Here is a 22,219-nt window from a genome sequence, read left to right as displayed (position 1 = left end):
CAGTAGCAGACTCTAGTGGCCAATCCGTAAACTACGGATCAGCCATTTTAATATATATATAATTAGTTCTCCTTCTTGTCACTTCGTGGTTCGTGGTCACACGCGAGACGCCATATTGAGTGAGGGTTGCAAGTGCCTGTCGCAAATGTGCGATTTGTGGTGTTTACGTGGTTCCGGGTGAAGGGTGTAGGTCTTGTAATACAGTTGCGCATCGATTTTGTGCTAGCTACCTGGCCTGACACACGGGACGTCGTGACGTGCGTGCAATTGAGACCACGGTGCGTAGAGCGGCTCCGTCATGAGCGGCAGCGACGGCGAAGACGGTCGACGTGAGAAGAGCATCACCACCGCTGCCGCCGCCACCACCGTCGTCACCACCATCATCACTGAGAAAAGTAACGCCGCCGAGGCGACGATGGCCGACGACAATGGTCCAGCAGCAACAGCGACGAAACGGCGGCTCGATGATGCCGCCGACTACCGCAACGATTCTACGTGGACACACCGAGACGTGGACGCGACAAGCGACCACGAGAACGGGGACGCTTGCGCGTTCCCCACGGTGGCCGACTACGATCCCACCGGGGTATGCCGTTCTCATTTTATCTCGCTTCGCGTGAACCAGGATACGCCGTCATGTCCCAACATCTCATGTGAATACTGTAATACTTATGTAATTTGGAACCCAACAGGCAATCTCTAAATCTGAAATCATACAATCTCCTTAAAGCAAGAAATTTGATCACTTAACTCAATCGGTTGTAATTTTTTTTTTTTTTTTCAAAGTTTAATGCATCTGTATGCATCTGTGATTTTAATCATCATTATCATATGTTTGTAAATTAAAACTTTTAGTCTTCAAAACAATAATGATATCTCTGTCAGATGGACCAATGCAAACATGTTCTTTTATGTTATGTCTTAGTAATTTTTCTTGTGTCAGTTATTAAGCAGTCCTAAGAATTTATTTCAAAATAGTGATTGCTGTTTTTGACAATAAAAAATGTATTAAATAAAACAAAAAATGTATACCCAATAATTATTTCATATAATATCTGTGGCTTGGTAGATGTTTGCTGTTTTTGCCACCACTGTGTTTAGCAAATTTTAGCTGTGCTTAGCATAAAAAATGCATTAAAAAAATTTTGTTATACCCGAAAGTTAATTAATTATTTTCTGAGAGGTTAACCACTATTTAAAAAAATTTACAATAATTGCCGTTTTTACCAGTACAATATATTTTATTATGTGTATTGCAAAGTATTGCTATACCTTGCTACATATTTCTAATTTATTGTATGGATTAGTAGTATTTATTTTATTGTTGTACTGTTGTAATATATTTATAGAAAATTATTACAATTATTAGAAAATAATTTATAGAAATTTATATAAATTTATAAACAATTTATAGAAAATTATTACAAAAAAATTAATACAAAATATATTAATAAATGGAAATTACATAAGTTTGCTAAATTGAATATTTTACTTGCAGTGTGGAACGACTGACCAGCGTGTGATAGATGCATTCATCAGAGGTGCAAGGGTGGCTGACAAAAACCGTCACAAATTGTCTCTAGTAAGCACCGATACGCTCGCCAAGCTGTATTCCTCTGCAGCAATGATGGATAGTCAGTCACATTTTGAAAAAGAATCGTGCTCCTGTGATAATCCAGCTGATTATAAAGCTAAACGGTAAAAATAAAACATTAAAAAGAAAATTAAGAGACGAAAAAATGTTACGGTAATTGCAAATGTTTTATATGTATGTGCAGAGATATATTTAGAGAAGAGCTACAGAAGGCTATGAACTTCCAAAACCTGTGGGCAGAATTGCGTCAATATATACGCACTGCTTTTAACACCGCTCTGGAGACGGTTCATATATTTGATTCTCCGCAATCACATCGCGGCAAGTTTACTGCAGACATGCATAATACTGTTATTCAGTAAGAAACTTTAATGTACTAAAATATTTTATGTTGTTACTGTTGAGCAGATTTTTGCATAATAGTATTGTTTGTTGTAGATTATGCAAAAGAGATTCTCATCAACTTTTCATGAGACTAGTAAGCCAGGCGCAAGAGTTTGTAATAGAAGTAAAAATCCGGTTGATTGCTCTCCTACACGATCGTAGCGCAAATTTAGCTGAACTTTTTCTTACTTGTTAGTATTACTCTTTGTAAATGAAAGTTACAAAATATATATAATAGATATCAAATTTATTTGAATATTTCACAATGTTATAGGTCTCTTGAACGATTATGATTCTCTAGTATCGACGGCGATTTTCATTTCCGAATTAGTAAAGCCATTGAAAAAGTGTTTCAACTCAAACTTGACGTGGGTTTGCTTGTTTAAAAAGTTATACCAGATTTATGTATATAATGATGCTTTATTGCAAAATAATTTACCTACATTTATTGGACAGGTAAAATACTACATTTTATACAAGTCCAATAATATTTGCAACGTAATATACTACATCTGTATGTAATACATGCATGTATTTGCAGCTAAAAAAACTTCTACCATTGAAAGGTTCAAAGTACCAAGCTCTTGTTCATAGATATTTGTCGTTCGACGATGAGATGACAAAAATCGGTAATTTGTGGCCTGAAACAGAATCGTGGATGGATAAATACAAGTAAGTCAAAAAACATCGATGCTCGTGTAATTATTTGAAACGTTCGACAAAGTTAAGTAGCAAAAATAATTAAAAAGATAGTATTGTATAAACAAGATATGATTTCAGTGCAGAACAAGCCGTTCGTATGACAAGACTTAGACAAATTAGAGAAGCTTGGGTAGTGTCTACAGCGACACGTAAATTCATGGAGCACAGCATGTTGAACAGAACATCCGACATCGGAAAGTAAGATAAATAAATGAACAAGTTCTGATTAAGTTTTCTGTGATTTTTTTTTTTTTTTTAAATATAATCCATAGTGATCAATTTTACAGTGAAATGCAAGAGATTCACGGGCAGTTTTCGTCGCTCATCGCGCACACGTCTGAAAACGATAGTCCACCTTTAAGTCCAGTATTGGATTTTAATTCGGATTCCATAACTATGCCGTCGAGCATAGACATAGTTCAAATAATGTTAGACGATTGGAATAAAGCTCAGCATCAGAAGTTGACAGATGTAGCCGGGGCATTAACTGCAAGTGAAGTGGACGTTTCTGGAGAAGATGATTCTAACTGTTACGATTATACACGTACAACGTGTCAATTAGCACAATACGCTGTCAGGTCAGTAAGGTATGTCGTACAGACACTTATAAGATCTTTTTTTCTTAATTTTTATTATTTCAGATAATACATTAAATAATTTTGACTTGTTTTAGAGCAAGCAATGACGCTTCTTGTGACACAGAGTACCTCTCTTCCTCTGAAATGGGAAAAGAATGCGAATGTTATACGTGCAATGAACCTGAATTAGATCATACGGTAAAAAATTTACATTTCAAATTTTATTAATTTTTATTAATGATTGTTTCATCTTTCCTTTTTTTTTTTTTTTTTTTTTTTTTTTTTCTTTAATATTTTCTAATTTATTTTTATATCAATCTTTTTATAGGATATACATAAGGATGAAAATATTGAAAAAAACGAAATAAAATCTTTGTCTTCACTTAATAATGGATTTCCAGGTAAAAAAAATTAATTAATTACGAATGGGATATCCCAGACAGATAAAAAAATAGATAAATGTATTTTCAGAAATTGTTCCTACAAGTTGTACACCAACGCAAGATAAAAAGAAATTAGATAGTTCGAATGACGATGACAAAAAAAAGAAGGAATTGGGTATGCGTGACGGTATCCACAAATATGCTGCTTCGAAAATATCCGAATCGGAGCCTTGTCTTTGTGTTTATCAGCATGCTCAAGAAATAGCAGAGAGAAAAAACGAAATTCTAGAAAGCCCTCCCTGTCCTTGTTTGTTGAACTCAAAACGCAAATGGGATATATGTCCCTGCTTGCCTAAATGTAAGTCTAAATAGTATTTGCGCAAAATATTGTTAAATTTCTTTTTAACTGATTAATTAAACATTAATTTAAATTATTGTCGAATAATAACCAATCTGTGTCAAAAATAAGCCATATCCGAGACAGTCGTAGCGAACGGTCATCCCAAAGCGATGACGTCAACCTCTGTTGCAAAGACTAATCCAGAATCGAGTCAGAAGTCTGTCGCGAAGACTGGCTCTACTCAACCTGCTCAAACTCAAACAAGGCATTCTACAACACAAACGCACAATCACAGCATGCATCAGGGTAAGTTTAAACCATTTTTTTTTCTACATTGCACGTGTCATCAAGCGTGCTTTTTAGTTAGGAGACACGGGATTATAAAGTGTCGACTTATAGCTGAAGCGCTTATTAGCTCATTTCACACAAATATTTTTAAACATAAAAATGTCAGAATTGAATTACTTTTGTTGTGAGAATTAATTTTTTTTAGTAAAAAATTTGTTTATTATACGAATTTTTACGAATTTACATTATTAATTTATTTATTACTAGAATAAATCCATGCGTTTCGCTGTTTTTTAGAAGATCCCAATTCGCGCGCATTATTACATTCGGGGACATTAGTTAATTATAATAATTTCTGTTTGATAATTACAATTGAGTGATCTACGGCCGACGATTACAACGTTTTAACTGTGTACATGGCATTGCCAGAAAGCAGCTCATTTCGATTAATCTTCTTTCTGTATTTTATCGCTGTCTATTTATTAAATACGCACATTCGTATACATTTTTTCTTCGCGCAATCATAGGTAACACTCATTCGCACACTCATGGACCGATACCGGATCTGACGAAAAACATAGTTCCGTGTTCTCACCCGAGACTTCGCCCACTCAATCATACACCGCATGCGTGCCACAAGCAAGCCAACGTCGAACATATCAAGAGAATGTCGTGTAACGATCGTTAGTAAACATTTATATGCGTTGTATACGTCTTTCAAAGCTATCTTTATTATTTGGCTGCTTACATTTTAATCTTGTATCTGTTATTTCAGTAAGTTCAGGAGATGGGGATTGTTCGGACTCAGGGAGCAGTCAAGAGGACTCGTGCTCCACTAGTAGTTCTGCACAGAGGGATGCCAATGTGAGACACTGCGACTGTTGTTACTGTGAGGTTTTTGGCCACGGAATGGTGAGTGGAGTCCTTTAAAATACTTATTAAAAATGTCTTTATCGCTTAAACGAACAGTATAATAAAATCGTTATTTTCAGCCGTCAGTCGCACCGGTGAGTCGAAACTACAAAGAAATGCGAGAACGACTGCGACAACTTCTAACGAAGAAGAAAGCAAAAAAATGCAAGACCGTCGTAACCGGATGCAGTCCGCAGAAAAGCCCGTCGGAATTATCGATTCCCAACGCTAATTCCGAAGGCAAGAGTTCCGTGACAAATTCGATTCTTAGATCGAACACTCCAATTTCGACGATGTCCGCGATCCCGTATGATCAGCGAGATCAACGAGATTTGGAAGAACTGTTAGAATTTATCGAGGGCAATCAAAGTGGGAAAAAAGACAACAAGAAAGCTGAGAAGAAAGCGAGACAGAAACAGCGAAAGGTTCGTTTGAATGTAAATTGTACTTATATCAGTTATATTGAAATTTATGTAGCTGTACATGTTCAATAATTATAGTGTTATAAATCTTTTTACAGCTTGAGGAAAAATTAAAGAAGGACAGGCAAGAAGCGGAGAGACAAAAGTTAATAGAATTACAAAAAAAGACACCAGAGGTTACGATTACCGTTGTCGATCCTCAAAAACCTATACCTCAAAGATTATTACCTCAATGTAATTTACCAGAAGTTTCCATTTTACCAACGTCGCCATCTTTACCTGCAGTAAAACAATTAAACAGTAGGAAAAAGGATAAGCAAGACGTTTGTAGTAATAATAGTAGTAATTGCGGTAGTAATAGTATTATTAATTTGAGTAACAAGACAAAAACGGCATCTGCGAATTCGAACGCGAAAAACAAAAGTATTAATAGTGCGGACAAGTGCGACGTGCGAGGTACGACTTTTAGCCAAGGGAATAAGAGTAATATAAAAAATGATAAAATTGATAGCAATAAAGGCAGCAAGCCGTTAACAAGTATTAATAACATTACGTGTAATACTGCAAAAAACAATTCAAGTACTACTCCAAGCAAACTATCCGACGTTGATTCACACGACAAAAAATTAACGAAAAAAGAAAGAAAGAAATTAAAAAAGGAAATGAAAAAGCTGGAAAAAGAAAAGACGAAAGAACCCGAAACTACAACGCATACGGAATCTCAACCACAAATAGTTACTATTAGGAGAGAAATTAATTCAAATAGCACTGAACCTACGGTTACGATTACTTTGAAAGGACAAACTCCGGCCGAAGATAAAGTTCTTTTTACGTTAGTGAACGGTCAGACTAAAGAACTATCTCACAAATCGGAGCAAGAACAAAATCAAAGTAACAACGGGAAAAAAAAGAAAGTCAAAACGATTAATAACAATAATACCTTGCAGCAACAAGGAAACAAGTTACAATCAAACCAATCAAATAATTCCAAGCAACAGACTCAGATTAAAACTAGTAATGGTAAAAACTTGAAGAAGCTCGAACAAGCAAATAACGAGAAATCGAAAAATAGTAAGCATACGGATGAGAGAAAAGTCCAGCAACAGAGTATTAACGAGGGTAAAAATTCAAAATCTAAAAAAGATAAAAGAAATACGGAGAACAAAGAGAACATGTTGCAACAACAAAATACAATGAATAAGAACCAGCAAAACGCGACTAACAAAAAGCAAAATAAAGCGAACACTCCTCCTCAAACTCCAGTGTCGCAGAAGCAGCAGCAGAATCAGATCATAAATGAGTCCACTATTAGCAAGAAGGCAAAGAAGCAACAGCAGCAGCAGCAAGACAAAAATCCACAATCGAATACCAATAAAAGCAATAAAAATAATAATAACGCGAGTAATAGGAGCACGGCGAGTAAAAACGATTCCCAAAAAAGTAATAATGTTAATAAAACAAATCAAACTGCTATGAGTAAGGAACGTGCGCCCACGGAGGTCCAAAATCTGTGTTCCGAGCGAGTTGGTTCGCCATCGCTTAGCAGCCAGTTTAAAGACATCGGGCCAAATTCCAAAATCAACATCGAAAATCTTAAGTTACCACCGGGCATCACGATTACAAAAGTCGACGCGCCGCCCAAACCGCTTCCAATCAAAACGGCACCTTTGCCAAAACCGGTGAATCCGCCCAAACAAACTACCATCATCGCTGCACCAATGGCTGGGGTGCAGTCGAGCTACGCGAGTTCGCAGGCGGGTGGAAATGTCATAGTGGTGGACACGGGCAAGCTCAAACAAGATCTGCTACCGAAAGCAAATGAAAAAGGTAAGTTAAAGTTTTTGTATAGATTTATCTTACTTTTTAAGATAAAGATAGCCATATGTTGAGGAATTAATTTTAATACAATTGTAATCACTATATTCTAAACTTTTTTTTTTTTTTTTTTTTAATAGAGTATACTTCTCTCTTTCGATTTATATTATTCTTATTAATATCCACGCATAACTTTTTTTATTATTTTCTCTGCATAGATTCTCAGTTACAAACTCCCACTACCGGTAAAAAGAAAAAAAAGAAAAATAAGAATTCAGCCAGTTCGGGTAACACAGCGAGCGCGCCAGTGCCAAATAGCGATACGTTAGTAAGCGATCACGTAATGGACGAACCGGCGAGGATACTGCACAATCCCGGGACGAACATGGTGACCATCAGGAACCCGTCTTTCGGTCCGATGAAGGTGCCGCCGACGCAGCAGGCTGCGATCATTAAAGTTTCGGAAAACGGCATGGTGACGATCCGCAGTCCGGCTTTGCAACAGGCGATTAACGCAGGTTTAACATCACCGCCCAAGCCGGATTACATAGTCAAAGGCGATCTGTCATCGGCGGGCAGAACGGCAGCGGCGACTGACTGTGGCCAGCTGAGTGTGAAACACGTAAACGGCGTCATATCGTCGAGCCTGGCGGAATTGCGTAGTCGATTGAGCGTGCAATCCGATTGCACATCTTCTCTGTCGGAGCTCGCCAACATCCAAATCAGTCAGATGACAAACGGCCAACCGATACCGGAGAACGGTATCAATCTCAAAGGTACTAGCGTCACTTTAACGAAGGTGAAGCCGGAAGCGACGGGGATGGAAGATACGCGGCAAACATCGGCGATGTGCGCCGCAACGAAGGAGACGACAATGAGCGTCACCTCGATAACAGCGATCAACGGCGGAGCCAGTTGCGGCAGTGGCAGCGGAAAGAGCAAGAAAAAAAAGAAGCGCGGAAGCGGCACGGGACAATGCGGAGATGACTTGGACCTCGTTGGTGAGAAACAACAATAATCAAACTTTAACATGTAAATTTGCTTCTTTCATTTTGTTGGTTTTCTTTAACACGCGTTAAATTACACGAATACGTTATAAAGGCACGTATCTTCCCCTGGTTGTTTCTCACGCTTGTTACCATGGAGGTAAGAATACCTCGCCCGAAATACAGTTTACGCTCCCTCTCGGTATTCTAACCTCCATGCTTGCTGTGGCTAGGTCCCGTTCGTTTGTTTCTATAGCTGCACGTATGTCTTAGATGCTTATATAGGTTTATCGCATCAAGGATAATTTTTTTTTCTTTCTGTGCCAGTAAAAAGAGAACCCTGCCCTGTGTTAGAATATTACATTGTCTAGATAAAGAGATTTTTAAGATCGAGTCTTGAAAGCATATCTCAAGTAGAAAACGACGGAAAAGAGAAAAAGACGCTTTTAAGAATTTGTTTCTGTAATTTTTTCTTTATTCATAATAAATTGCTGTGAGAAAATAAACAGTATATGTTGCTGGCGACAATAAACACCGAGGTTTAACACGAGTGCTAGAATAACGTAAATGGAGCGCTTTTGGACGAAAACTTTTCCACTTCGTTTGCAATCTATCGCAGAACGTGTCTTTTACAGAGGTATTCACGCCTAAAGATATAGACCTCGAGAACGACGAGGAGATGGACGACGATGAGCGCGAGCTGGAGGCCTTTAAGCGATTCTGCCTGCAGTCGGTGCCACCACTGCACAAGGAAAAAGTCAATCTCAATATCAAGGATATCGTACTGAAGAAGAAGTCATCCTCGTCGTCGTCGTCTTCATCAACGTCGTCGTCATCTTCGTCGACGGCTTCGTCGTCGGGTGCGGCGGCGACGGCCGCTGCAATAGCGGCTAACTGACTTGTATAACAATCTCCATAATCACGTACAACCATCCACGTGCTTTGACACGCGATTACTGCCATTTTCGGTGATACAAATGCGCAATTTAAAACGCGATCGTACTGCGAACGATTCGTATATATTTGACATCGTCATCGTTATCGGTTTCAGGTTTTTATAGAAAGACAAGTATGTATGTAATGCCTTCGTAGATGAATACTTAAATGTTTAACGTTTTAGAGAAATGAAACAGAGGTGAAAATTCTGACGGCGGGACGATCATTGTACGATGGTGTTATTATATATGTATATCGTGATATGTAAAACATGAAACGTCGCTTTAAACTTTCCTCCTGGATGAGGTTAACCGCATTTGTAAAAATTTGATCTCGTCAGATATTTTAGAGATAAGATATGATTGTAAAGTTAATGCAATAACATCAGTTTAAAAAATTGTTACGAGATATGTGCTGCGCTTGTAGCTTTGCAAGATCTTATACCGACGAGGATCGGAGAACTTGCACCACTCGACGCAGATACACATACGTGAATGACGGACGATGGACGTACACATTGTTCTTTTTATTATTTTTTCCTTCGATAAAAGTAGTAATTTTTATCTACTTAGAACATATGTATTACCTTAATGTGTTTCTGTATCTACATTTTCCTTATAGAAATAATCTGTACTCGTATAAGTAGTCTATATTAGCATATAGAACGCGCACTGGGAAGGTACATATACAAAATGTACGTCGCATTGTTTCTTATTGTATTGTAATTAAAATACTTTTTATACGGTAAACAAGACAGTGTGTGGAACGATAGTTTACTATTCTTTTCAATGTACATAACTTTATCCTCATGCGACAAAAAACTTGATAAAGAATATACGCGCGGGTGTGTGTATACATATGCGTATGTGCACACATAAATACGCAATACACTTATAGTATATACTATATTAATGTGCTATGTAGCACACTAATGTAAGTACACAGCATTATATGTCTTGTTCATTACGTCGGTAATTTCTATTTGAAGAATTGAAAAAGATATTTATTGCAAAAGAAATTTTAATTAGGATAAATTTGTGAATTATATTATTTGTAATTATATTACATATTCAGAGGAAGTGTTACAAAAGTGCATATGCACCATAAATATCCTTTATCTAAATCTTTAGATAAAAAAAAATCTAAAAATTTAGAAATCATTTCTTATTTCCCTATAATTCCTAAAATATTAACACAAGTTTTGTTCTTTTAGGTATAAAAAAATATTGGGTTTTTCTTTTTACGTTTCTTTACATTTAAAAACGTATCCGTGTTTCCAACGTTATAACATACAAAGTAATGAATATTATTAAATCATTTAATAAAGAAAAAATTTTTAATACGTTAGAGTGTTATTGCAACTTGTAAAATACAATATTTCTTGGACAATTTAATGATACAGTCTCCAGAGTTTGAGATAATTAAATACAAATTTGAGTGTAAGGTAATACGAACAAATTAAAAACTTATTAACAAAATACGTTATAAAATCTCCATTGCCAAACTGTGATTTACGATTAACTACTCACCAGCAGAGAGCACAACTCGGAATCGCGGCTTCCACGCGTCCGATACAGAGGCTCGTCTGTGTGAAGCCAGCGTTTCGGCTGCCGTCGGATGGAAGAAAAGTATAGAGCTGTACACTGTCTGTCGCCGGCAGTTATCGCAGATCCGCGAAGACTTCTCTCGCTCCGAATATTTGATAATTTAATAATGTCTGACTTTGTCGTTGAGTCGTACTACTTATACCTTGAAAATGTCTGACCATACACAATTCGGTAACTCTGACTTCGTACTACTTAAAAATTTTTAATAAAAAAAATAATTAATTTAATTAAAAAAAAATAAAAAAAAATATTCGGAGCGAGAGAAGTCTTCGCGGATCTGCGATAACTGCCGGCGACAGACAGTGTATAACTCTATACTTTTCTTCCATCCGACGGCAGCCGAAACGCTGGCTTCACACAGACGAGCCTCTGTATCTGTACGCGTGGAAGCCGCGATTCCGAGTTATGCTCTCTGCTTACCAGTTTTACTACAGCAATTTCCCGCGCTGAGCAAGGATTCTAAACTTTCACAAGGGAATTTTCAGGAATTAACAATCTAGACTCGCGGTTGTGTGTGGAGGGGACAGCGTAACTGGCGTCATCGAGAGTGATCGTTCGATCGATTGTATTGCCGGGGCATGCTGCTTGAGTAACATGTGCCGCAACGATTGTGCTTCCTCCCGAAGAGTTACTATCTGTGCCTTGAGAATCGCATTCTCGTGCTCCAGCATTGTCGCTCTTAACGCGATCTGTGAAAAGAAATAAATATAATTAATGATTAAAGAAATAAAATTAAATTAATGATAGTTTGATCAAAGTCGCGTTTCCAACATGGATCTGTGTACTCTTACGTGATCCTCTCTGATCTTGCGGGCGTCGCGCGATTTCTTCGCCGCTTGGTTATTTCTTTTACGTCTCTCGTAATACTTTTCATCCTTCTGATCATCCGGGATTGGTTTCTTTTCGCTTCTAGGTCTTCTGTGGAGAGGAGTTATTCCATTTGCAGTGACGAAGTGATGGTTCATAGTACCTATTTCATACACGTATAAAATAATATATATATATATATATATATATATATATATATATATATATATATAAAATAATATTAATTAAGGACATAGACATAAAGATAAAAAAATTGCCCCGGGTGAGGATCGAACTCACGACCTTAAGATTATGAGACTTACGCGCTGCCTACTGCGCTACCGAGGCAGTTGTTTCCGAGTTATTATTAAATAAATAAGTATAAAACCCTTTTATATTAATAAATTTGTAATAATATTAAATATACCTAAATAACAAATTTTAACACAACATATTAATTCTGCAATTTACGTACTGTATATTATATTGACAAAATATTGGCAATATTCTAATAGAATTCGTTGTATTAATTGATGCCGTCGGAAACCCAACAGAAGTGGAATATAATATGTTACAAATAAAAAATTTAGATAGCGTATACGTAAAATAATAAACGTGTAATTTGTGTGATCAATTAACAAGTGACATTTGTCTCTGTGACGAAAACGTAAGTTGGCATAGCTTGTTAATATTTTGCTGACTGATTGTAAATGCGTTAAACAAGTCAAGGGTTGCTTACCTGTAGGAGAAGCTGGAAACGATTGAGGCACGCTGAGAGATTGCATCAGAGGAGGCATCGCTGCTAAAAAGGGCGGTTGAAGTAAAGTTCCCGGGAGCGATAACGTCGCAGACAAAGAAGTGGACGTTAACGGCGAGGATGAGGAATCCGCCGATATGGAATTGGGTAAAATATCTGGCTCAACGAAGCTATAATCTCGAGACGGATATGCTTCATATCTGCACAGATCTACTAATAAAAATAGTAATTTTATTAATTGAAATCAAACAAGTTATACACATTTTATCAATTGTGCTTTAGTCGTTTGATATTATAAATTTATAAATGTAAATCATAGATGACACTAAACAGAATGGTTTATATAATTTACAGGCAATTCCTTCGACCGCCCCTGTGGCCTAATGGATAAGGCATCGGTCTCCTAAACCGGGGATTGTGGGTTCGAGTCCCACCAGGGGTAAGTTCTATTATTTTTTTACCATTTATTTAAATCACATACCATAAACGTCATAAACTATAGGTTGAAAAATAAAAGTAATATTTTAAGTCAAAATAATTTTACTATAGCATGTGTATGAGAAGAAAAAAATATCATACACATCTTCGTCCTGATAACGTAACGTTTTATTAATATTCATTTAATATCTTTAACTTCTCACACAAATCAGTTTTTACGTAAGCGTTATGCCGTGATAAATGCTCGCTTCTTTCCCTTCTTCGCGATTAATTAGTCGCATGTGAAACGCAATTTGTTCGCTCGCTTGATCGATGCAAGATTTATTTGACACTCGGATACTTTGTTGGGGCAAAGTTGAAACTTTTACCCGACGCGCGGCTACGTGCATGTTACTGACGATGAAATATCGGAGTCTGAAATGTCGTGATGATAATATAACTAGTGCATTGTGATTCATGCAAAACCGTGCAAAGCGATAGCGTCCGCGCGAATTGCTCCGCAACTGTTAGGTCGAGTCGTAAAATTTGTTCGAATGTTAACTGCTCGAACGCCAGTTACAGTTTTAGAAAAGGAAACCCCGATGTAATTGCGATGCCGTGAATAAAGACGAACGTTTGTAACGAGAATTGCACGCTCGCAAAAACCAAATTGACTTAACGAGCAACGATTTATTTCTTGGTATCTTTTTCAATATGCTCCCTTTTTTTTTAATATACATATATCGCTTTACGTCAGGTAACGAATACAGGTATCAATTAACGAGTGCGAGAAGCAAAATTTGTATAAAAAAAAACCTCCACCGTGACAATGTTTTTAACATTGCCGTGACCAGGATTCGAACCTGGGTTACTACGGCCACAACGTAGGGTCCTAACCTCTAGACGATCACGGCTACTGGAGGAATCGAAAGATGATTGAAAAATATTATAGATCAAACAAGCTATCGGTCAACTTGCCTACTTATGCATGACTAATAAAATAACGAGCAAAGAATACCGCGACGACGTGTCTGAAATACCTGTATATGTGTAACTCGAATGAAATATTAACGCACAAGTGTGAAATACGAATAAAATTAATGTGACTTACACACCTGAGTTTGGAGCGAAAAGGCTGTAACTCCGTAAAAGATGCAGCGCCGAGAACGCGCCAGAGACTGCGTTTCCGGTACACAATGTCCTCGTATGGGAATGCGAACTCATTTCTCGAAGAGTATCTCTTAACGCGCGAAGTCGAGATGTATTTTACGCATCTTCTCAATCTTTGAACGGTAACTTCTTAATGATGACATAAATGCAGATATCATAATATAGATAGGAGACACAGAAGTTAGAAATGGTCTTTTCAAAATTAACGAAATCTTGGAAAACGCTCCAGGTATAATTTGAGCCACGGTCGGCGACGACAATTACATTCTTCGCGAAATCGAAAATGATATCGTTCCGTTCGACGAATCATAACTTTACGATGAGGAAATCTCTTCTCGGCGACGTATACTTTATTTTACGCTTTATATGTATATGTCACTATTTAATTATAATACCTATTTTTAAGTATACAAATTTTTAATACGAGCATATTAAAGTCGAAATAAATATTGAATTTAAAACTTGACATTTTATAAATCTTTGATAAACTCATAACGCAACATTTCTTCAGTGACGACTCGTATTATACAATCTGATTCTTTTTTTCACTATTTATATTCCTTTTCCGCACACATAGCCCCATTGTCAAGATTTGAAATTCGATGTTTTACTTATTTTTATTTGTATATATATATTTTTTTTTGCAACCAACGTACACTCGTCGCGCTTCGATCAAAATAATGTAACAAAAGGATGGTCACGATTATTCGAACATTCGACACTTGTTAAAAAAAGTCTTGATCTCTCGCAGCGAACTCCGCGGCGGTCAAAACAGCAGTTTACCTCGACTATTAGATGTCCGCTTCATCAAGTGCGATATCGCGTCACGTCACGTCACGTGTTGCAGCATCGCCCGGTCACCCGAATCGAACAATCCCGCCTCCTAGTGCATGCGCATTTTCGTGCCGTCAGGTGATTCGTTCCTACCGTCGAAACAACCGTTGTTCGTTGGTCAAGGAGCAATACGGGCGCGGATATGTTCGACCAATCGTGGGTTGTTAACCGCTCTCTTTCTCTTTCTCCTCCATCGTTGTTTCATTATTGTATCATGAGGCCAATCTGTAATCTGCGACTTATAATAGGTCATGTGAACACGATGTGCTAAAGGACGTGCGTAGATATCCCGCAAGTTCTATATAATGTTTGTGCTCTTCAATACTAATGGATATTAATGCGTGACGTTTTTTTCGTTGTCACGTCATTACTTTCAGAAGTGTTGCGAAGGCATTGATCGGAGAACCCGCCGAGTCTGCAATTAATAAAACTGTGGCTCTGACTTCGTCGAATATTAATTTTAAACAAAGCTACATTAACATAAATCGCAATTGTATTGCAAATTAGTTTATGTATTAGGAAAAACGAAGCGAAAGAGCGTTTTCTTTTCTTGGAATAATCAGTTACATATGCAGGTACGTACGTTGTCAGACACATAACATCGCTACACGGCAGTGGTTTCTTGCAATCAAAGTTCATCTAACGGTAAGATAAAATACTATAATTGATTTTTTATGAGGCGATCGACCCATCTTCTGAGCGTTTAAACTCATTGTCGGATGTATTTTAACGAGCAATGTACTATTTCCAATCCCAGTATCAAACTAAATTGAATCAACGCAAGTTTTTAAAAAGATATGTTTGACTGTTTAGTTTCAAAGAAATATATTTCATTATTTTTAGTAAATTATATTAAACGTAAAGAAATCTTGATTCCAGGCTACAATTTTAACCCACAATAAAAGTATGCTACAACGTAATATAAAATATTCATCGTCGCAAAAAAAAATAACGACCAGTACCGCAATTTCAGGTAACCGGAGAGATTCGGATCTTCCATTCATTATGCCTATATTATCTACGATTCGTGTAGTTCATCGCTCGATGGTACATGTCGCGGCCTCGCGATGACTGATCACTAACACTTATCGCACATACACATCTTACACGGCCTCGATCTGTAATTCTTATGACATGCATAATTTTGAAAATCATTTGTCATTTATTTCTCATCGTGTACACACACACACACTTGGCATTTAATGTAAAAAAAAAAAAAAACAGGAGAGAAAAAGAGAGAGAGGAGAGAAATGCATTTATCATAGTTCTAAGTGAAAATTTTTTAAGAAGGTAGAAAACGAATGGGCAGCAAACGAAACAAAAACAGAAATAAAGAAAAAACGAAAGAAAAAGATTACTGCACGCGTTAAGCGACGATATGCGCATGTATAAGCTTCAGGTTTTAAAAATTATTATTGCAATTTATTAGAAGAAGCACGACCGCGTAAATAAAGTAATGGAAAAGAATCTTTTCCCTTATGCAAATTGTTCGAAATTGTGGTAATTCGGGTTCGCAAAAATATGACGAAAAATCACGAGAAAGATCGCGCAGCGAAGTTGGATCTCGCAGCAAGTTTGATCCGATCGATGCGGAAATTCAGGAAACTTTCGCGCGGGCTGAGTTAACGCGATTCTTCGGCCGGTCTATTTTCAGAGAAATTACGATCTTCTTCCCTCGTCCTTCTGGGAGACCTCGGGTGGCGATGCAGGTGCGAATCTTACACATACGAAGGCGGAGAGCCGCATTATACATACGTTATACGTACACGCCCCGCGATAGAACCGCCTTCGCCGCTCTCGTACGTGTCTACGTTGCCTTCTAATGTTGCCTCTGGGACAGTCAGCACCTGACACTTTCACGTTACCTACGTACGAATGTTTAATGCGCTGCCGGTAATTATTATGAAGTAAATTAGCTGGCGGCGCGTGCTAGATCGCGTCCGACCCTCCCCCGTACGATCTCCTTACTCTCCCCCCTTCGTTCCCCTTGTTCTCATTAATGTTGCAGTTTGCTCGTCCTGTAATTATCCTCTAGCCCGCGATTAACAGTCAAGAGATCGATTACTTTTGCCCCGCGATCATATTCCGCGTCCTTTGACCTTCGCAATAATTCCATATGCCCCGTGCCGCATCGCTCGATTGCGCCGTGCAGACATTCTATGTATAATCTGTAGATAATCAAACTCGAGAAACGTCTCAAAGATGTATAGGAAATGTCTTTCCAGTTTTCTTTCGAATGCCTTTTAGCCTCGTAGTTAAGGGGAAACTCATGGTACCGAGCAAAGTATGATTAAAAAAATTTTTCTTTTTTTTCTCGGTTATACTAATAGCTGTTTAAAATTTTTAATAGTATCGTCCGCTACATATTTTTGTCGCAAAGTAACTTAATTTTTTCTACCGTTTGTTATTCTCGATATAATCGCGAGTAACTCCGTCGAGTCGTATCCTCCGTTTTATAGTTGCGGACAGATTGACAGTCAGCTGCGCATCGTTCGCGCAATAATGTCGTAAACCTATGTAAATTCAACTCTATGGGGCACGCGCACGAGGCGGGTTAAATAACGTCATTTAGTATCGTAATATCTAATTTACTGCGGAAGGGAGCGAGTTTCGGCTGGACACGGGAGGAAAAGGGCGAGGCAACAAGGGACCGTGGCCACATGGTCGCGATCCCACGGCTTCGCAATTATAGGCGCCTTCGAAACAATCGTGTGTCCCTCTCGTGTGAGTTTGGTTGTTGCGCCGCGAAAGAAATGAAACGCACGTTCAAGTAACACCGCGTCGCTTCCACTCGTACGCAAAAATCGTTCTGCACCACGCGATTTATCCGACTTTAATTTATTCATTCGTTTATTTTTTATTAAATCTTTTTCTCAGAGAGATTCTCTTTTTCTTCAAGATTTTTCTTTTTCTCAAACAGTTGATTAAATGTTCTTCGCCGAGATCAAACTTAAGAGCGTATGCATTTTTTTTTTCTTTACTTTCTGTTTTTACTTTTGCTAAGTCTTTTAACGCGGAGAAAGGTCGATCGAGAATATTAATGTTGCAAGCGCATTTTTGCGCCGCCCGCTCGCTCCGGATGTACTCGTTATCATTATGTGACTGGATTTCTGCCGATAACGCTTCCGCGCTTAGTCCCAGGACGCGATCGGACCTGGTCATGCGAACCCGAACACCTGTCGGCGACCACCAGGTAACGTGACATCACGTCTCGTGATAAGCCAGCAAACCGGTGGACGCACCCTGAGCCCGTCCCCGACTATCCGATGGTAATCGGTTTAATCGACGTCTCTCAGAGTCTCCGATACACGTGTAGACGTGTCTTTTACACGCGAGAATTCACGCATGGCAATTTTCAATTTCGTCTAGAACGTTTGACGCTTCCGAGCGTTTGTGTTTCCCTTCCTAAGATTTTTAATTTGCATCTCTCATTAACGTCTTAAGGGTACTCTTGCGTTATCTGGTGGTCACAATAATATTCCTCGAATTACATACGAAACGTCACGTTGTTAGCATCCCGTGCCAGCGCTAAAGAGTTTACAGGCATTTTCGCACGCAAAAATGCGCTCCGTTTTCTCGCACGATACGGAAGGAACCCGGCGCCTGCTCACGCAACGCGAACCCCGTTATACGATCGTCACCGTACACCTGAAGAACGGAACAGGCGGTATTTAAGGTGGTCGCGTGTCTAGCCCCTTAATCTCGTTCCGCCGTAATCCCTCTCCCCCTCCTTTCCCTTCACCCGATTCATTGTGGCACCTGCAGGGAGCACAGATTCTCCTTTCACCCTCGCGCAAAGTCACGTATCGTGACGCCCATTGTTTCACAACTTGGATAAAGTTATCTCATCAAGTCGTCACGAGGACGCTTCCCTTCTACCTTTCTTTCCCTCTTTAGCCCACCTCCCGATCCTGATTAAACTTTTCTTATTTTTGCGGCTTCGGCGAGGTATTTATAATCCCGCGTTCGCTCCACGCGCCACTCGGAACCGCAGAATCGTTATTAGGACTTGACTAATTACCGACGTTTTTGGACGGGGAAAATTCATCAAAGCGGTCGCGGCACAATTCGCTCAACTCCTTCACAATTCGGATTTAACTCTCTTAACGAGATTTTACATTACGACATTTCATAAAAAAATATTTTAATATTTTTGTTTTGTTTCTGATTAACGAAGAACAGGATCGTCTTATTAGTTGTAATTTCGATTTAAATATCAGTACCGAGTTAACGCAAAAATTTATGCAAGTAGACTTTAATGCCCGCGTCTAACATGTTAGGTGAGCTACTTATTCAATGGAGAGATTATTTTTAAAATTCTATTGTTTTCATATTTAATAAAATTTATTACTAATTAATTTTTAAAATAATATTCTATCTCGTAGATTTTCTTTTTTTACTCTTTATCTTTTGCATCAAATAATTTTACAACTTTATTAATACACGTAAAAAAAAAAATCCTCGAAAACGTGCAAGTGCTTTGAATTAAGCGAAAAGAATTCAAACAACTAGGTAAAAAAAAATTTTAATAAATCGTCTGCTTTGTAGGTAGCTATTGTACATTTCCACATTTTCAAGAAACGATCATTTTTCGAACGACAGCGTTCGCAATCGATAATCAAATGTAAATTCAATGTGTCGCGATTGAAAAATGCGTAACTACTGGCACGAGACGGAAACAGAGAACTAAGTCGCTGATTTCTGTGACGACGCAACGTGCTCGAGGTAAACGGCTGCATCTATAACAAGAGGGGCACTGGGAGGTTTAATCATTTAAACTATTTGCCCCCGTTGGAGCACGCCAGGCCATCTACAGCCCTTTGGTTCCCAGGCCGTCGGCAAATTGCGGCTTACCGCGCCGGCACCAGTATTCTTATCCTGCCGCGTACTCGTCCAGATTATAATTCTTGGCGGGCCCCGGCTTCGTCGTTCTTATCGGAAACGGCGCGAAACAACAAACGAAATCGCTCACTACCACTGCGTCGTCCCCCCGAAGTAGGAAAAAGTGGAGCGTGGTACCTGCCCGAGCCCGATTCACCCCTAAAGTCTCTCTCTTCTCCTCTTCTTCCGACTCACCTGTGCTCCGCCCGCGCGCAATCTTATTTTTACCGCGAGCCATTTCCCGAGGTAGCCCTTATTACAATTAAGGGATACGATTCGTAAAGTTTCTTTTTTTTTTTTTCAACACAAACGTTATCAAACACACATACGTCTACGCACGTGACTCGCATGAATTTAATTAATTATTGTACGGATGTAAAATTAATATAAAAATTACATATTTGTTAAGTTAGTTAATTGATAAATGTTGAGCTACAATTAAATTGCAAAACGATGCATCGATATAAATCAAATTTTTTCTAAGTAGAAATTGAAAACGAAAAGCTCAAGCGCTTTCAAAGATAACGTTAAATATTTAGTGTAAAATAATAAAAATGCAATGCGTTCCAGCTGTACGCATAAATCGACATTGTGCATTATTTTTGCACAATACACGGCTGCGTCTTTTCGCTGAAACACCCTCTAACTTCGACGCGGAAGAAAAGAAAGGGAAGATTACTGCTTTATTACACATGCAAGGAAAAAGCAAGGAAAAATAACAGCGACGGCGTGTATAATTTCATTATTATCGGATCCACTCCGTCTAAGTGTGTCTACTGTCTAGCATTGTGCGTTCCGTGTCTTTCATGAAACGGCATTTTAATATCGGCAATTTATTGACAGCATATATCTAGTCTTGCAGCCGAGAAAGCCGAGCTAATATATCGCGTATAGATGCGTGTGTCGTGACGATGAGCAAAAGCACTTCCGCATGCAGTCATGTCTGTCACGTTTGCTGACTGGTTCGCTCTATTATTATTATTATTTCATGTATGCATTCATGTCTCACCCGCCCTGCCAGATCGACCACTCCTCCAACTTTTTTTTTATTTTTTTCTCTTTACACATTTATTTACGTTCCCACGTATTCTAACATTTTACCGGTTTGCGGCGTATTAATTTTAATTACGAATCGGTACTAGAACCGTGAAAAAAAAATTTAATTGTCGCTTTATTGAAACATTTCGGAATTAACGCGTAAATTATGCGCACGAAATTCCAACGAGTCCACACGTAACTGATGTATAACAATTAAATAAGAATGCGTCAAGTCTTTAAAGTTAAAAACGCGATTTATAAATGCACTAGAAATTACAGAGCGTGCACATTAAGTTCGGACATTAGTTAATTATTTATATTAATTTTTTTAGGATATTTACAATTGAGTCATCTATGGCGAACGGCGTTTCACATTCATTCATTCATCCTTCCTTCCTTCCTTCCTTCCTTCCTTCCTTCAGTAGCAGTGGCCTGGATTTCTTGACGTGTTGTAGCACTTCACATTACTCGAAAGACGAACGACCGAAAAAATGACGAATTGAGAAGCGCGACGAACGATCAGCTGTTGCACGAATTCCCACTCTCGATATCCGTCGCGTTGCTTTCTTCCGCCGGATTTTCAGTCGAACTGTTCTCGATCTCGGTGCAAGAAACGGGCTATGATATAAAGCGAGATCCAAGAGTCCTTTTCTCCGGTCAATTTCCATCGACGGAAAGAACGATACCGAAAATTTGTACCGAGCGGCGAGTGAGACGATATGAATGGTTCTCCGCGCACTTTATTCTCCTAAAATTCCTCAGAAATCACCTGCTCGAAACGGGATGAGCTCGTCCGCGACGAAGAAGACTGGCAAGATAAAGATCTCGCGTCCCGACAATAGCGAAATCTCCTGAACGTCGCTGAAGAAGATGGCGGGTGAAGAGCGTCGGTAATGCTGGACCCTGCGAACTTCAGATCGGACGCTCCGTGCGTTTCGCCGGCAACGTAACCTTTCCTGTTCGAAGCACTTTATCGAGACACAAGACGAAACGCAGAACGATGAGTGGGATAACGCAGGAGTGCAAAAAAAAAAACTATTTATTCCCGAGTCGACGACGTCGACACTTATTCGTATGCGACACTTCCAATCCGCGATCAAAAATACGCGTAATTGCGGAGCGATTAGAAATACGTCCTCGCGACCGTGTCTCCGCAATTAGACTAAAATGGCCGTTAGATTTCGGCTCTTGGAGGAAAAGAGACAACCGCGTAGTGAGCGAGACAGTCGATAGGTTCGATCGTCAATTGATCGTTGTCCTTCTCGCTCCGAGTTCTCGAGCTCGACGCCGAGTTGAACTGTTTACGTATTTTTTTGTGCACTCGGCGAGCTCGAGGCGTCTTCCTTTAAAACAGAAAACTGTGCTTCG

The 22,219-nt window shown here is 38.7% G+C and overlaps 2 protein-coding genes and 3 non-coding genes across 9 annotated transcripts; 2 read left to right on the top strand and 3 right to left on the bottom strand.

Annotated features, from left to right (window-relative positions):
- The first annotated feature begins 88 nt into the window (after positions 1-88).
- LOC139106559 (protein FAM193A) lies at positions 89-10,106 on the top strand. Of its 5 annotated transcripts, none has more exons than XM_070663431.1 (18): positions 90-586; positions 1,499-1,698; positions 1,779-1,952; positions 2,033-2,169; positions 2,253-2,434; positions 2,520-2,650; positions 2,759-2,878; positions 2,968-3,267; positions 3,354-3,456; positions 3,587-3,659; positions 3,730-3,999; positions 4,111-4,287; positions 4,797-4,952; positions 5,045-5,181; positions 5,262-5,606; positions 5,702-7,430; positions 7,637-8,419; positions 9,040-10,106. In XM_070663431.1, exons 1-18 carry the CDS (start codon positions 299-301, stop codon positions 9,300-9,302), a joined length of 5,568 nt encoding a protein of 1,855 aa, XP_070519532.1. In that variant the 5' UTR covers positions 90-298; the 3' UTR covers positions 9,303-10,106. The 5 variants fall into 5 exon arrangements, with proteins under 5 accessions (XP_070519533.1, XP_070519532.1, XP_070519531.1 ...); XM_070663430.1 differs by having other exon boundaries at positions 2,953-3,258; XM_070663429.1 differs by having other exon boundaries at positions 2,953-3,267.
- Positions 10,107-11,283: 1,177 nt separating this feature from the next.
- LOC139106505 (transcription factor ces-2) lies at positions 11,284-17,303 on the bottom strand. The gene is made up of 4 exons (XM_070663336.1): positions 14,044-17,303; positions 12,494-12,721; positions 11,739-11,917; positions 11,284-11,636 (listed from the first exon to the last, which is right to left on the bottom strand). The coding sequence occupies exons 1-4, from the start codon at positions 14,150-14,152 to the stop codon at positions 11,436-11,438; spliced, it is 717 nt and encodes a 238-aa protein (XP_070519437.1). The 5' UTR covers positions 14,153-17,303; the 3' UTR covers positions 11,284-11,435.
- Positions 12,030-12,102, bottom strand: Trnam-cau (transfer RNA methionine (anticodon CAU)). The gene has a single exon. It is a non-coding gene; the product is annotated as a tRNA-Met (tRNA).
- On the top strand, positions 12,881-12,953 carry Trnar-ccu (transfer RNA arginine (anticodon CCU)). Its single transcript has one exon. It is a non-coding gene; the product is annotated as a tRNA-Arg (tRNA).
- Trnah-gug (transfer RNA histidin (anticodon GUG)) lies at positions 13,771-13,842 on the bottom strand. The gene has a single exon. It is a non-coding gene; the product is annotated as a tRNA-His (tRNA).
- Positions 17,304-22,219: the final 4,916 nt, after the last annotated feature.

The sequence above is a fragment of the Cardiocondyla obscurior genome, linkage group LG11 (assembly GCF_019399895.1).
Source record: "Cardiocondyla obscurior isolate alpha-2009 linkage group LG11, Cobs3.1, whole genome shotgun sequence".
Classification (NCBI taxonomy): domain Eukaryota; kingdom Metazoa; phylum Arthropoda; class Insecta; order Hymenoptera; family Formicidae; genus Cardiocondyla; species Cardiocondyla obscurior.
The sequence above is the reverse complement of the archived record's forward strand: the minus strand, read 5'-3'. Positions and strand labels throughout refer to the sequence as shown.